The following is a 13,240-nucleotide window of genomic DNA, read 5'->3' on the forward strand; positions in this document are numbered from 1 at the left end:
TTGGTATCCAATGGAAGCAAGCCCTCGTACCAGTGACGACGCCACAGGGGGGCAGGGGGCGAGCGCCCCCCAGTCAGACACTTCGCCCCCTCGCCCCCCCCCAACTGAAGGTAATGAAATATCGAATAATAAGAGAGTTCATTCCTAAGAGTATGACGAATTTCACCTTTTCTAAGTAATGTATTCTGCATGATATCACTTTTCCTTCTTATAATACCAACATGACTAGCAAATATTAGTATATATGTGTGTGTATGACTTTCGTTCAAGATTCGAGCGCCGACCTGGGCATAGGCGATTTCTCATTCATTTACTATGTCCTGTAATCGTCCGATTAACCTAAGTTTTAACGAGTTTTAAGAACTGGAAAAAGCGTTGAATGTGGATTGTTTTAAAACATCACGGACATTCTGAGAACCACAAAACATCATCTGTAGTACGGGCAAATTATTATAATCATGGGTCGTTAGTGACAATGCTAATTAGTAAAAGACATTCAAAGGTGATTCAATATTTGGTTGGTTGATTTGGTGTTTTAAGTCCACTTTATGCACAGTAAGGCTAATCAGGACTAGACCTACAGTTTAAAGTATCCCCAACGGGTATCGAACCCGGGACCAAAGTTGATCCAAGAAATCCGACACTACATGTCAGTTCTTGTGGATGCATCATGGGTTCTTACTATTCAGGGACTTGATTTTTGAGATGATGAGTCTGAGGCAAACCTTAACACAGGGAATTTATTTCTTCGATACTCTTGAAGTTCATTTCAAAATGAGGGGATATTATTCGGAAATGTATTGAACTTGAACCTTAAAATGCAAATTACACTCAAAATTCGATGTAAAACAACTTAATCTGCGTAATGTCCACACTTATTATCAGCAAAATAAACCAGGAAGTGGATCAGGTGAAAGTATTAGCACTGATGTCAGATGAAACAAAATACATTGCGAGAAAGGAACATGACAGATATTTGTATCGCGGGCAGGTAAAAGGACGCTTTTTTAGGATGTGTCACTCTTCAATCATTAGATGCAGGTTCGCTCTTTCTCGTACATATAAAAATCGAAGAACTTCTTCCCAAGAACTCCATAGGTGCCTGTAATTGTGTAGCACAAACATACTTTGGAGTGGTAGAATGAGAGGTGCACCAGGGTCAGAATATTTCTTGAATTATGAGATAACTGTAACCTTTTTAAGATATTTTTTCCTGTGATAACATTTCCATGAAAGGTGAAAAACAGATTTTGCCCAAAACTCTTCAGCGTTACAAAGATGGAACAAAAGTACTCCACTTAATGGATTTCTTTGTATTCCTAGGAAAGTATAAATTGACATTTCCCAAGGTTCTCACTCTAGTTGTATTCTCTGTAACAATTCCAGTTCCCAATGCAGCGTGTGAAAGAACCTTTTCGTGTTTGAAACCTTTGAAAAGCTTTGCTTGAAGCAGGATGCTGGATACCAGCTGCCTCATTTGGCTGTCCTTGGTATTGAGAAGAAATGTCAAGTCCTGGACGTACCGAAGGTAGGCAATGTGTTCTCCAAAGCACATACAGCAGAATTCTCGTACAGGAGAATTGCATTTCACTAAATGGCTTTCTTTGTTTCTAATACTTAAAAAGGTTAATTTCTTCCAAAATCATTTTTATTTTGAAAGAAAATTAAACTCTTCGAAACATTTTTTTCGGCATTTATATTATTATCTTATAACTTGAATATTATTTATATCAGTAGTTTCATCTGAAAGACGATTATTATTATTATTATTATTATTATTATAAGCATTATTTTATATTTATATATATATTATATTTATATATAATGTTTTCGGGCGTTTCAATGTGACTGCCCCCAACAATATTTTGTCGCCCCCCTTCCGCTCCCCCCAGTCATTTTTCCCTGGCGCCGTCACTGCCTCGTACCATAAATAGAAGGCGTTTTTCTTACATGAAAAGATGGTAAAATATAGCACAAACTATTAAAAGAGAATACCCGCCTTCAAGGGCGTATCCAGGGGATGGGTCGAAGGGGTCCGGACCCCCTCCAAATTCCTTTCTTCTTTTTGAAAATACCATGGTAGATTCAGCATCTTTCCTATGAGACACTTGAGGTGTCAGATATAGAAAATGTTCTCTGTGTGCACGGTTTGTGGATTCTGAAAATAACATCCACTAAAAGTACTTTTAAGTTTCATACTGAATAGTGATATATGAGCTGAAAACCTGACCTCAGTGAGGTGTTTTGGTACAGTAAGTGAAGTTTGTGTGTGTGTGTGTGTGTTTCTGTTGTTTTTTTTAGAAATTTTACATGCAGAGGTGAAATACTACTAAAAATAAATATATTGCATTATGTACCAGACAGTAAAACCAAACTATTGTCAGTGTGTGAAACTCGATTTCTAGAAAAATATGATTCACTTATTGTTTTTATTTTAAATTTCTTCAACATTATCAAATAACTGGAGCTGTCCGAGTGAACCTTCTCAAGCAAGTGGTCTTCTAGCCGCAGTTGAAAAGGGAACTTTCTTAATCGTACTCCTTATCTGTGAAAAGATTTTCAGTTTTACTGTACAGTTGCCAAAGTATTTAGAGCCCTCATCACAATTCAGCATCTGCTCTTTCTTATGCAAGAGGCGTCATAGAACTGCTTCAGAGACTACGAGATATTTCAAACTGCTTCTGAAAAGTGTCAACAGACATTCTATTCTGACATTGCGATCCCAAGAAAAACAAACCACCAAAAACACTCGTAGTATTATAGAAAGGGGGGCCATGCGCCATTGGCCTTGGGGGATAAGCACCCCTGGCTGGACCCCCTCCAAATTTTCTTTCTGCATACGCCCCTGCCGCCTTCGCGTACAACTAATTCCAGGTACGCTACTGGCTGTTCTGGAATCCTCCAAAAGCTCTCGTCTAGCTACAATAACCGTCCTCTCATGCAGAACTGAAAACAAGAGAAAAACCAGCCTGACATACAGAAGGTGTGAATCATTGACCCTAACCGCGTCTATTCAACAAACAATGCAGTTTGTCAACATGCATCGCGTGACCGACTTCGATGAAAGCTACCTTGCCCAAGGGCTAAATTTATGATACATAAAAACATGGACATTAATGATTAATCTTAAGGGAAAAGTGAACACGTAATAAAAATGTTTTATTGTTTATGCATATTTCATGAATAATGTGCATTCTTGCTCATCTTGGCCAATGAAGCGACAAACAAAAGAATCCTGGTAATTTCGAAGCGTGACAAAATGGTTGTGAATTCTATTGAGGAATGTAGGACAATTGCGATGACGCACAATTGCGATGACGCACAATTGCGATGATGCTAAAATCACGGTCAATTGCGATGATTTTGACGGTGAAAGTCATTTTACAAATTAATGGTAGGACAATTGCGACGATCAGGACCTAACCTAACCTAACCAAAGGCGCCACAGAACTAATAATGCTGTAGAACAGTGGTTTCCAACTTCACAAAGTCCGAGGGCCAAAATTATATACAGCGGTTGATTGGCGGGCCGCATTTTTTTGCGGGGGGGATTAAGAATTACAAAAATTGTAAGTACTGAACTGAAAATGTAGTACTTTCGCATGACCTAAATTTCTAAAATGAGGCAATAGAAACAATGGAATCACAGATCAAAATTGTATTATTACAATTTATTTCACAAAATCCCAATACTTATGGATCAATTGAAAGAAATGAAAAACACACCATAGAAATAAGAATCCTTCATAGTGAGTGTTCAATGTGAAAATTGAGGCCGATCTACTTATTTTATTAAAGTTGGAATGTCCACTTCAATTTCTGTATTTGAAAGTCTCAGAAGGTGAAGCAGTGAAGAATCTGCCAGTTGGCTTCCGTAGCGGTTCTTGATGAACTTCATTGAAGAAAAAGCACTTTCACACGTGTATGTGCTCCCGAACATCGACGTCATTCTTTGCCCAAAACTACGAAGGTTTGGAAAGCGTTCCTTTGAAAGGTATTTGAAAAACTCTGGCCCCTTTTCTTGCCATTGTTGTTTGTAACGATGTAGTATTTTTCCCAACGTTCTTGATAGGTTCTATTTTCATTTTGAATCTTACGTTTTTTGAGATATTGCTCATTTCGATATTTGCACAAACTTTAACAATCAGTCACTGTACAATCCGAGTTAGAACACTGGAAATCTCTTCGTACTTCGTGCGTAGTAAAACAGATCTCTAAGGGGTAGAATGCATGGTGTGAAGAGAAAGTTATGTCACTTTAGATTTTTCTGATGATCATTATTGACTGCAGAATCAATTCTACCTGTGATATTGTCTATCTTCACAGAGCTTCCGTTCCTTCAGTAAACACAGAACGTATTTTAATAAAAATACATAAAATGAATGTATTTTGTAAACTGGCTTCGCGGGCCGCAAAGAAAGGCATCGCGGGCCGCATGCGGCCCGCGGGCCGCCAGTTGGAAACCCCTGCTGTAGAAGGTTGGAAAAACAAAATAAATAGGTGGCTTGGAAGACCATATCCAAAACTTCATGATGTTCTGGCCTGCCTCAAGAGCCAAGCAGAAGACACCAACATCAAGCACATGCGGATGGAACTTAATCTAGAAGGTCACAAAAAGAAGAAGCAGGACATTAAAATCGACAAGAGAGTTGGAAAGTGTATTCGCAGGCTGACTTCAAAAGGTGCCTGTTGGCTCTAGCCAATGTTCAAAAACTTTATTGAACCAAATTCCCAGCCAGAAATGAAAGAAGAGAGAAAAGTAATAACAAAAATACGAGAGTGAGGAAATAGTGAAGACTGACGATGCGTGGAATAACACTGATTTTAAACACGCCAAAATGGTTGTAATGCAAGTACCTACGTTTACAAGCTACCTTGCCAGTCTCAAGCCTGAACAAAGTGTGAAAGGAATCAGTGTTCTATTCCAAAATATCAATATTTCACATAATTACCTTGTAAGAGGTATTGTACGGTGTGTTAAGTTACCCTTCAATTTGATAGAAGACTTAAAATGTCATCACAATTGTCCGCCCGTCCTTTCATTTCTAACTGTGTTCATCGCAATTGTCCGTCATCGCAATTTTTCGCCATCGCAATTGTCCGACTACCCTATTGAAACTGCCATTTCTGTGAGAGGAATGTTTGTTCTACCTCGTTCATTTCACTAAATAATGAAATATCTGTCTTGACAATATGACCCTTGTGACGAAGCACTGTGACTATATTCATCTCTTGATGCCTTCTTCTTAGCTGGCCGCGGTGTGCATAAACTGAACTAAACAAACAAGCAAGCAAGCAAATGGCATACTTGAAGCACCATGCGTTTGGCAAATGGCAAATGGCAAAATGTAGCAAAAGCACTGTATCGGTAGAAAATAAGTCCACTTTATGCACAGATAAGTTAATCTGGAATGTGGGATTTACCTAGTTTAATTTTCAGTAAAAATTAATTACCAAAGTTTCAAGAATGTCGCAGTCAGCCATGAAAAAAACTGGAGGGGAGATATAAAAGTGACACAACGACCTTATACTACTTTACAGGATTGTTTGTTTGTTTGATTTGATGTTCTAAGTCCACTTTATGCACTATAAGGCTAATCGGGACTGGACCTACAATTTAAAGTGGGATTCGAATCACTATGTACCTCCACCGGGTATCGAACTGGGACCCCTTGATTATGTCACAGGATTCGTCGGAGAAAGCGCACGCGTAACGGTAGAGAAGGGAGAAAGCGAGTGGGTGGAGCGAAGCAGTGCGCGCTGTGGCGTAGTTGTAATGTCGTCGCCTTGTAATAAGACTCGATACCCTGTGGACGCATATGGCACAATACTTTAAACTGTATGTCCAGTCCAGATTAACCTTTCTGTGAATAAAGTGGACTTAAAACAACAACAACAATTCAGTGTGCGCCGCTGCAAACGGCTGGTAGCTCCAGCCGCGCTGTCCCCTCCATGCAATTCCTTTCCTTCTCACGCGTTCATTAGTCGGGCCCTCTCGAATCACTGTTTCCTATTGGATGTATTCATTTTCAAAGCGGAAAGAATTTTAAATTATCTCTTCTGACCTCAAATAATAACAAAGTTGAAAAGTGTATAACAACATTTGCTCTGCATTCATGACTGGGCATTTACAAAAGAAAAGTGATGCCCTTGTTGGGATTCGAACTTGGAATCTACGGCATCCAGATTGTGGTTCCATCGTTTAACGCACTTCTTTAAGCGGCAGTTTCCCTTGGCATGTATATTGTTTAGGCCGTACAGTTCTCCCATAGCAACACCAACCAAAGCTTTTCTTGTACTTTAATACGGGTCTAGCACTTAACATGAGCTTTTACGAGAGGAAGTTTAAGCTATAGATTGCGACAATAATCTTATATTTCATTTACACACACACACACACATTGTTCTGCTTTCTTCAGGTCACATGCCAGCTATTCCCGAGCTATTCCGATAAGATCGAACGTGACTATACGGCGTAAGCTTTTAGAAGGAACATGAGTTCAGCCAATACGCTGCCAGCGCTCTTGCGCTGTTGTCAAACCAACTGCTAGCGGAAGGGAAACACAGAGAATTCGTTGTGTCCAATATTCAACTTATTATATATAATGAATGCACGTGACATTTGAGTACAATGAAATATATAGTGAAGAATTCTACACAGGATTATATCATATCACTGCGGCATATAAGAGAAACTCGTACCTGAAAGAAGTTTGAAGGTATTTATTGTAGAGGAACTGCAAGGTCATCATCATCATCGCTCGTTTCTGTTTTCTGGCATGTTTCCCAGGAGATTTGAATAGGGGATCACCGATTTCTGTGGTAGATACTTTACCCTGTTTTATATTACGCAACACAGTACAAACAAATACACCACACGCATTAGCCGTAAGTTCTCTACTCTGAGAAAACACTGTTTCAGCACGCACTTCTTCCGACGCCAATTTACTGAATTAAGAATATACTTTAAAAGTAATATTTCTGTCTTGTGAACGTAATATACTATTACCCTCGGTGCCTGTACTACTGGTACTACGTTTCGAGAGCAACGTTATTAATTTGATTTGATTTGTTTTACTTTGCTTTTCTGTCACTTTTAGCTAATTGCGAAGATGGGAATGAGTGATGATATAATGACATTGATGAATGGACATTCATAAACGTCCAGGCCGGGATTCGAACCCGGGACCCCTGGCGTCGTATCGCGATATGCTAACCACTGCACCATAGGGGCCGGCGCGACATTATTTAATAACACTCACGGAACACAAACTATTGCACAACTATCGAACATAATGGCTGTATTACACAGCGCGCTACGACGCCAGGGTTCTCGGGTTCTAATCCCGGCCCGGGTATAGGTGTTTGTAAGTTTCCCTTCATCAATTTCATCATATCACCCACCCATCCTCATCTTCGCGATTAGCCAAAAGTGGCAGAAAAGCGAAGTAAAATAAATCGAATCAATCAATCAATAAGGGCTGTATTGAATCCTCTCACAATTGTTCTTCGTGTCGTACGAGTATAATTATCTTACACCGCCCTTGTTACGAAAACGCTGAACTCAAACTGACTTAACTGACTCGCAATGTTCGTGAATGCCAACAACAATGAAAGGTTATTGTGTATATTCAGCAGAATTTGACAACCATAGCTTTACCAAGACACAACAACTCAGCGGGGTCAACACGGTGGCAACGAAAAAAACAGACTGAACACGGATGGAAAACGAAAGGGGTCATTGTGTGTGTGTGTGTGTGTGTAGAGACGTGTTGTTTCCCGTGTTTCTTCGAGAAGCGATAATTCCGGCTGTAGGCGACGGAAATTCATGGGACTTGGACGGTCATGTTCAAAATGTGGTGCCCCATCTTACGGTTAGCCTTAAAGTGGCGAGTTTTATGCAAACCTTTTGCGCGCAAGAAAAAATACAGAACACGGCGTTTAACTTGCGCGCCGCATTCTCCTAACTGTACAACGTTGCCAGGCGCGGAGCGTCCATGTAAGCAGGGCTTACACTTTATTAGTTCTAGTAAAATGTATGTAATTATATGGCAAAATTCGTTAAAACTTCAAAGTTCAACTCGGCCCGATACCAGTCTTCGAGATCCTGTTTGTTAGATTGCAACACTTCAGCACCAGGGGGCACATGGGAACTCCCGCCTTCTGCTTGCGGAAAGATGTAAGCCGTCTGAACGTTGCCTTACAAATTTCTGACCATGAAGGAGCAGTGCCTACAGTATCTGAATGGAGAAGAGCAAGGAATATAGGGAGAAGAGCGGGCCAAACCCTAGGTTTGTAAACCTACGGCCACAGGCTTACAGTAGCGTTGCAAACCTCATGTTTGGAAAAAGTGTTGTTCATGGACGTCCGCAGTATTTCCACCAGGGAGGATTAAGCATTTTTTTTTTTTTTAGGGGTTGGGGTAAACTAGGTATATTTCCCTTCTTAAAATATACTAATTCAATTTGAAGTTAACATTTTTCTGCAACGCCCTTACAATAATTAACAATTTGATGTGACTGAAATGAAATTGTTTGTGTGAAAATGGTTGACATTCATTTTTCAGGAAGTGTCTCCTTGCCTTGCCCCTTGTGAACATCGATTGTATGGTTTAAACTCCGAAATTATGCTACATACTACTAAATTGTTCTGTGATTTTCATATTATTAATATTAATTTATAACAAAAACATAAATACAAATTCGAATGGTTCAACCAACGGCATGGGTTCGACCAGGTTCGACGTTATACGTGAAAAGTTTGAGAAAATTCAATCAGAACGAAAATTGGCCCTCTTGTTTTATTTATATCCCCAACTTACAAACAACTTTTTAAACTTGTGCGAGATTTAGCACCATTATGCTTGGGTTGGCTTCACTGAATACGTGCCAGCGAGACACAGGTCCTGCAAGAGGAGGGGCTCCAGCGTTGCCGGGTATGAATGGTTGACGGCAATTTGAGCCGGTGGTGCTTCAAGGAGTTTTTTTTTTCAAGAACAGGGAATTCTGAAGCAAAAATCTAACATGAAGGGTAAAAAGGAGAAACCTAAAAATGAGCGGGATACGGGAAAACTAGATACACATTGATGTGCTAAATTCTTGTTTCTGTTTTTAGCTTGTAGGAGAGCATAAACATCAGAAATATTAAGATCTCTGTTTTCTGTTTATGTATGAACTCAGCTGGTAATAATAGAGCTAAAAAGGGCAAAAATAAATAAATAAATAAATGTTAATGAAAGCTGAAGATTGAAACAATTTTACAAATCTTATGTCAAATGTGAATCAAATATTATTAATTACGTAGTCCGTGATTCAAACACTCTTCGAACAGCGTTCGAAAAGCCTGTTTATGTTCTTTTAGGTGCTAGATTTGCTCTTACATTATCCTAAGAAAGCATTTACATGTCCTTTGATAGAAATTTATGGATATGTCCCTACAATTAGTGAGCATTTCTTTTATAATTAATATTGTATTTTTCATTTTTACTAAATATAGGGAATTTTAAGGCAAGAGAGGGGAGTTATTTATATCCGAAAGGGATATTCCCCTCACAGTCCGAAAGATCACTGCTTTGAGCAGTGACCAATTTTGGATCTGGTTTATTTTTGTTTCCCCGTTCTTGTTGTCGAGGTATTGCTTTTGCGAATTCCATCTATTGAAAGCGGACTGTCGGCCCTGTGCTGTGGTTGGATAGTGAAGTGCATTATGGAATAAAATGAGTGATTGTGCGGTGGGGTGGAGAACTTGTTGAAGACGCCGTTTTCCAGCAAGGATTTTGCTGCCAAGAAGAAACTTGTGGATGTAGGTAGGCCCACCCCTTCCTTCTCTAGCAGGCATAGTAACAGAAACGAAAAATAAAGTGCGCCGATTTTGTGATTCAGGGTACGAAGCTGATACTTGGTTATGCGGGTGTAAAAAGTATTCAGCACTTTTCTGTTTCCTTCTGTTTTCGTTTATTATTATTATTATTCATTTTATCTAACTTTGCATATTTTTTATCGTTACGTTACTCATTGTGATAGGAATAAGACTGACTTAATTATCAGTTGAAATGTAGGAGATACACAGCCTAGCAAAGAAAACAACAATCCCAGGGATTTATCCAGAATTTTTAATTTGGTGAAAAATTCCAGGGAAGTGTTCTGAAAAAATGGGGGGGGGGGTTGATGTATGTGGATAAATCGCTAACCATGTCAGCCCAAAAATAAGCACAACGGGAAATAACCTTCATCTTGATAGGCTTACACTGTTGGAAAGTTCACGCTCCGCCACTGAACGTTGCACTCCTGCCATTGGCTGGTCGCCAAGGACACGCTTTCAGTAGCTCCGCCCGATATCGCTTCTAAAAACGTGCGTCGTATAGTGCTCATATCAGTGAATTTCGAGTCCTAATTTTGTCATTGTTGACGTGCTTTTTGTCTATTTCGTATTTTTTTTAAATAACCAAACCAACACTATCTGTTGGATTTGTGAAATTAAATAAAACTTCATGAGCTTAGAGAGACCAACGCGCCCAGCCCCCTCCCCTCCCCCCGAATCGCAGGGGTTGCGGGGGCGGCTGCTACTCCACTGGAGCTAGACCTGTGTAAATTTTGTCCCATTTTCTTACCTGCTGATGCCGGGTAAAGGGGGTTCGTTAAACACAATGCGACGCTCGGGAAATTAGTTACGAAACCTTTGAAGGATTTTTCAATTTTAACACGGAATATTGGTGATTTGGTCGTTCACGAATCTAAAGATTATCACAAAAAGGCAGTGGAAGATGAGAAACGGTTTTTGAAGATGCGAAGTGATCCTAGTCTCGACGTAATAAATATTCAGCAAAACAAACACCTAGAACAAATAGCTGAAAACAGGGAAAAGTTACTTACTGCTATTGTGAAAACTGTCATACTGCTTGGACGTCAAAACGTTCCCTTCAGAGGTTCACAGGGATGACGGAAAACTCTCCGAATATGAAACTAAAGGTCCAGTCCCTTGCAATGAAGGCAATTTCCGTGAATTTTTGCGATTTCGTATGGATCTTCTAGCTTCTGTATCTGGCCCGATCATCAGGTACAGTACCAATATTTTATTCTTGTTAAAATAATCTAAACTCTAAACGTATGTTTTGATATATTCAGTGGCGTGCCCAGGATTTTCGAAAGGGAAGGGTTATGTATACTTTTTCTTTGTAGTCAGCCCTCATTTTGTCATATTTTCCTACCTTTGACGTTCTTTTTTTTTTTCAGAAATACTGGGCCAAAGGGGGGGTTATAACCCCCATCAACCCCCCCTTGGGCACGCCACTGGATATATTATAATTATTAGTAGCATGGAGGAAGTGTATTTGATATTTACATTTTAAGTTATGAAGTAGTTCTGTCTCTCTGCATTGTAGTCCGAAAGAATATCGCAGTCTGCCAAGGTGATAATATTTCCTCAGGTGCAAGTAATGAGTGACAGTTTTGTTTGTCATCAGTTTATTTACAGATTTACGATGCATATTTTTATGTGTGTGTCACGAAGTTGGAATTAATTACGATAATTATGAAGAAAAAAGTCTAGAATTGGAATTTTCAAACCCTTGTTTCGAACGCTACCAACGAGACAGACTTCAGGCGATAACTCAGCTTCTCTTGAAGCAGCATTGTTTACATAACAATTGAAAACGTACGTATATCAGGATAGTTTCCTGGCTTGGTAAGGTACTCTAATCTACCTGGCGAAAATCGCCACTCCCAACTGCCAATCCTGGATCCGCCACTGCTGTAAACTCTAGGTTCAGTCCCAATTAGCCTCTGAACATAAAGTGATTTTTTTTTGCAGGAAAGCAGCTTTATCGCTTCATTGTGTTAGATTAATGAAACATTGGGGGAAATGTTCTTCTATGACTGACAAAATGTATCTTTTCCGTCATGGGAAGTAGACTAACGCATTTCTTCAAACATAAAACAAACCAGACATGTTTATTTACAGGAAACGCGCTATCATGATAGCATATGTGTGTAATCTTTTCCTGTGTTTTTTAAAGCACCCGTATCATTCTAATGAACACACGCGGGCGGGAGCTAAGTTGTAGTACTCCGTGTTGCTTACACGTTAGCACGTACTCAGTGACATTTCATTCATGAGAAAGTCTCGTGAAATCTAAATATACATTGTGAACAGTCGAATGGCCGCAAAGTTAGCTGAGTCCCGAATATTGGATGATGTTGAAGCAAACGACGGAAGTGTGCTTGAATGAGGTGTGGCCTTTTTCCGCGTGTTGGGTGTAGGGAGGGGGAATGTTGCGACATTCAGGAAATGAAGCGGTCTAACTTTCAGGGGCGCCAAAAGTGATCATTGAATCGTTGCGAGAACAGCCAACACGGGATGGAGGCAACATGGCGGAGAGCAGGCGAAAAGTACGAGTGGAGGAGCGTTTAAAGATAAAAATAGGTAAGTTGCAAGTAAATCGTTGTACTAAATGTTTGTCGAAATGATTCTAGAATATCTAGAGATAATATTTGCTGAGTGTCTTATGCGTTCAGTGGCAATATGTGCATCAAATGATCGTGTCAAAATTGTCAACACCTAGAACAGGTGGTACTGAAGCATGAAGAGAATCTGTTGAATGAACGTACAGCTGGGTGCAAATAAGAAACATTACTGTGATTGAAACTTAGATTGAGCTTATTGCTGTAATATATGGTGTGTGTATACTGCAAATTCATTAACATTACTAAAAGAGATGGCATTAGAAGTGACGCTGTGTCGAACAATTTTGTCAAACCCTTGTCATTCATTAATGCATGATTCAACTTGACGTTATTGATTACTACGTTCATTCATTTAGAAAGAGACATTGCCTAACGAATGCAGTGCTCCAGCTGTTTGGCGTAACATGTGATATTATACATTATTAGAGTTGCATATTTATGAATAAGACAAAATGAAATATACTTGCAAAAAGCAATAACAGATATGTTCTTGTCGTAATTTGGCAATTCTAAAAGTTGCATAACTAGGCCATTGGATTGGTATAAGTTTCAATGTTTTAGATAAATATCATTTATAGATAAGAGATAATTTAACCATTCATTGCATTATGACTGTTTTCAGTGACGTTATTACCATAAGTTTAACCTGACTAAAATAAAATGGTAACTCGGCAATTACTAATCTAGTGCACTAATTTACTTGTTGCCCAGAATGAATCTCACTATTTCTTGGAGTACTCCCTGTATTTCTTTATTTGTAAATGGAGTTTCTCACTAGC

General features: G+C 39.4%; 1 protein-coding gene across 1 annotated transcript in view; it reads left to right on the forward strand.

Annotated features, from left to right (window-relative positions):
• The first annotated feature begins 12,197 nt into the window (after window positions 1-12,197).
• Window positions 12,198-13,240, forward strand: part of RasGAP1 (Ras GTPase activating protein 1) — a 98,306-nt gene continuing 97,263 nt past the window's right edge. The window contains exon 1 of the mRNA XM_083129762.1: window positions 12,198-12,420. Within this exon, the coding sequence (XP_082985888.1) occupies window positions 12,366-12,420 (55 nt within the window). The 5' untranslated portion in view covers window positions 12,198-12,365. The remainder of the gene's footprint in view (window positions 12,421-13,240) is intronic.

This window comes from Lepisma saccharinum, chromosome 10 (assembly GCF_977018435.1).
Source record: "Lepisma saccharinum chromosome 10, izLepSacc3.1, whole genome shotgun sequence".
In the NCBI taxonomy this organism is placed as follows: domain Eukaryota; kingdom Metazoa; phylum Arthropoda; class Insecta; order Zygentoma; family Lepismatidae; genus Lepisma; species Lepisma saccharinum.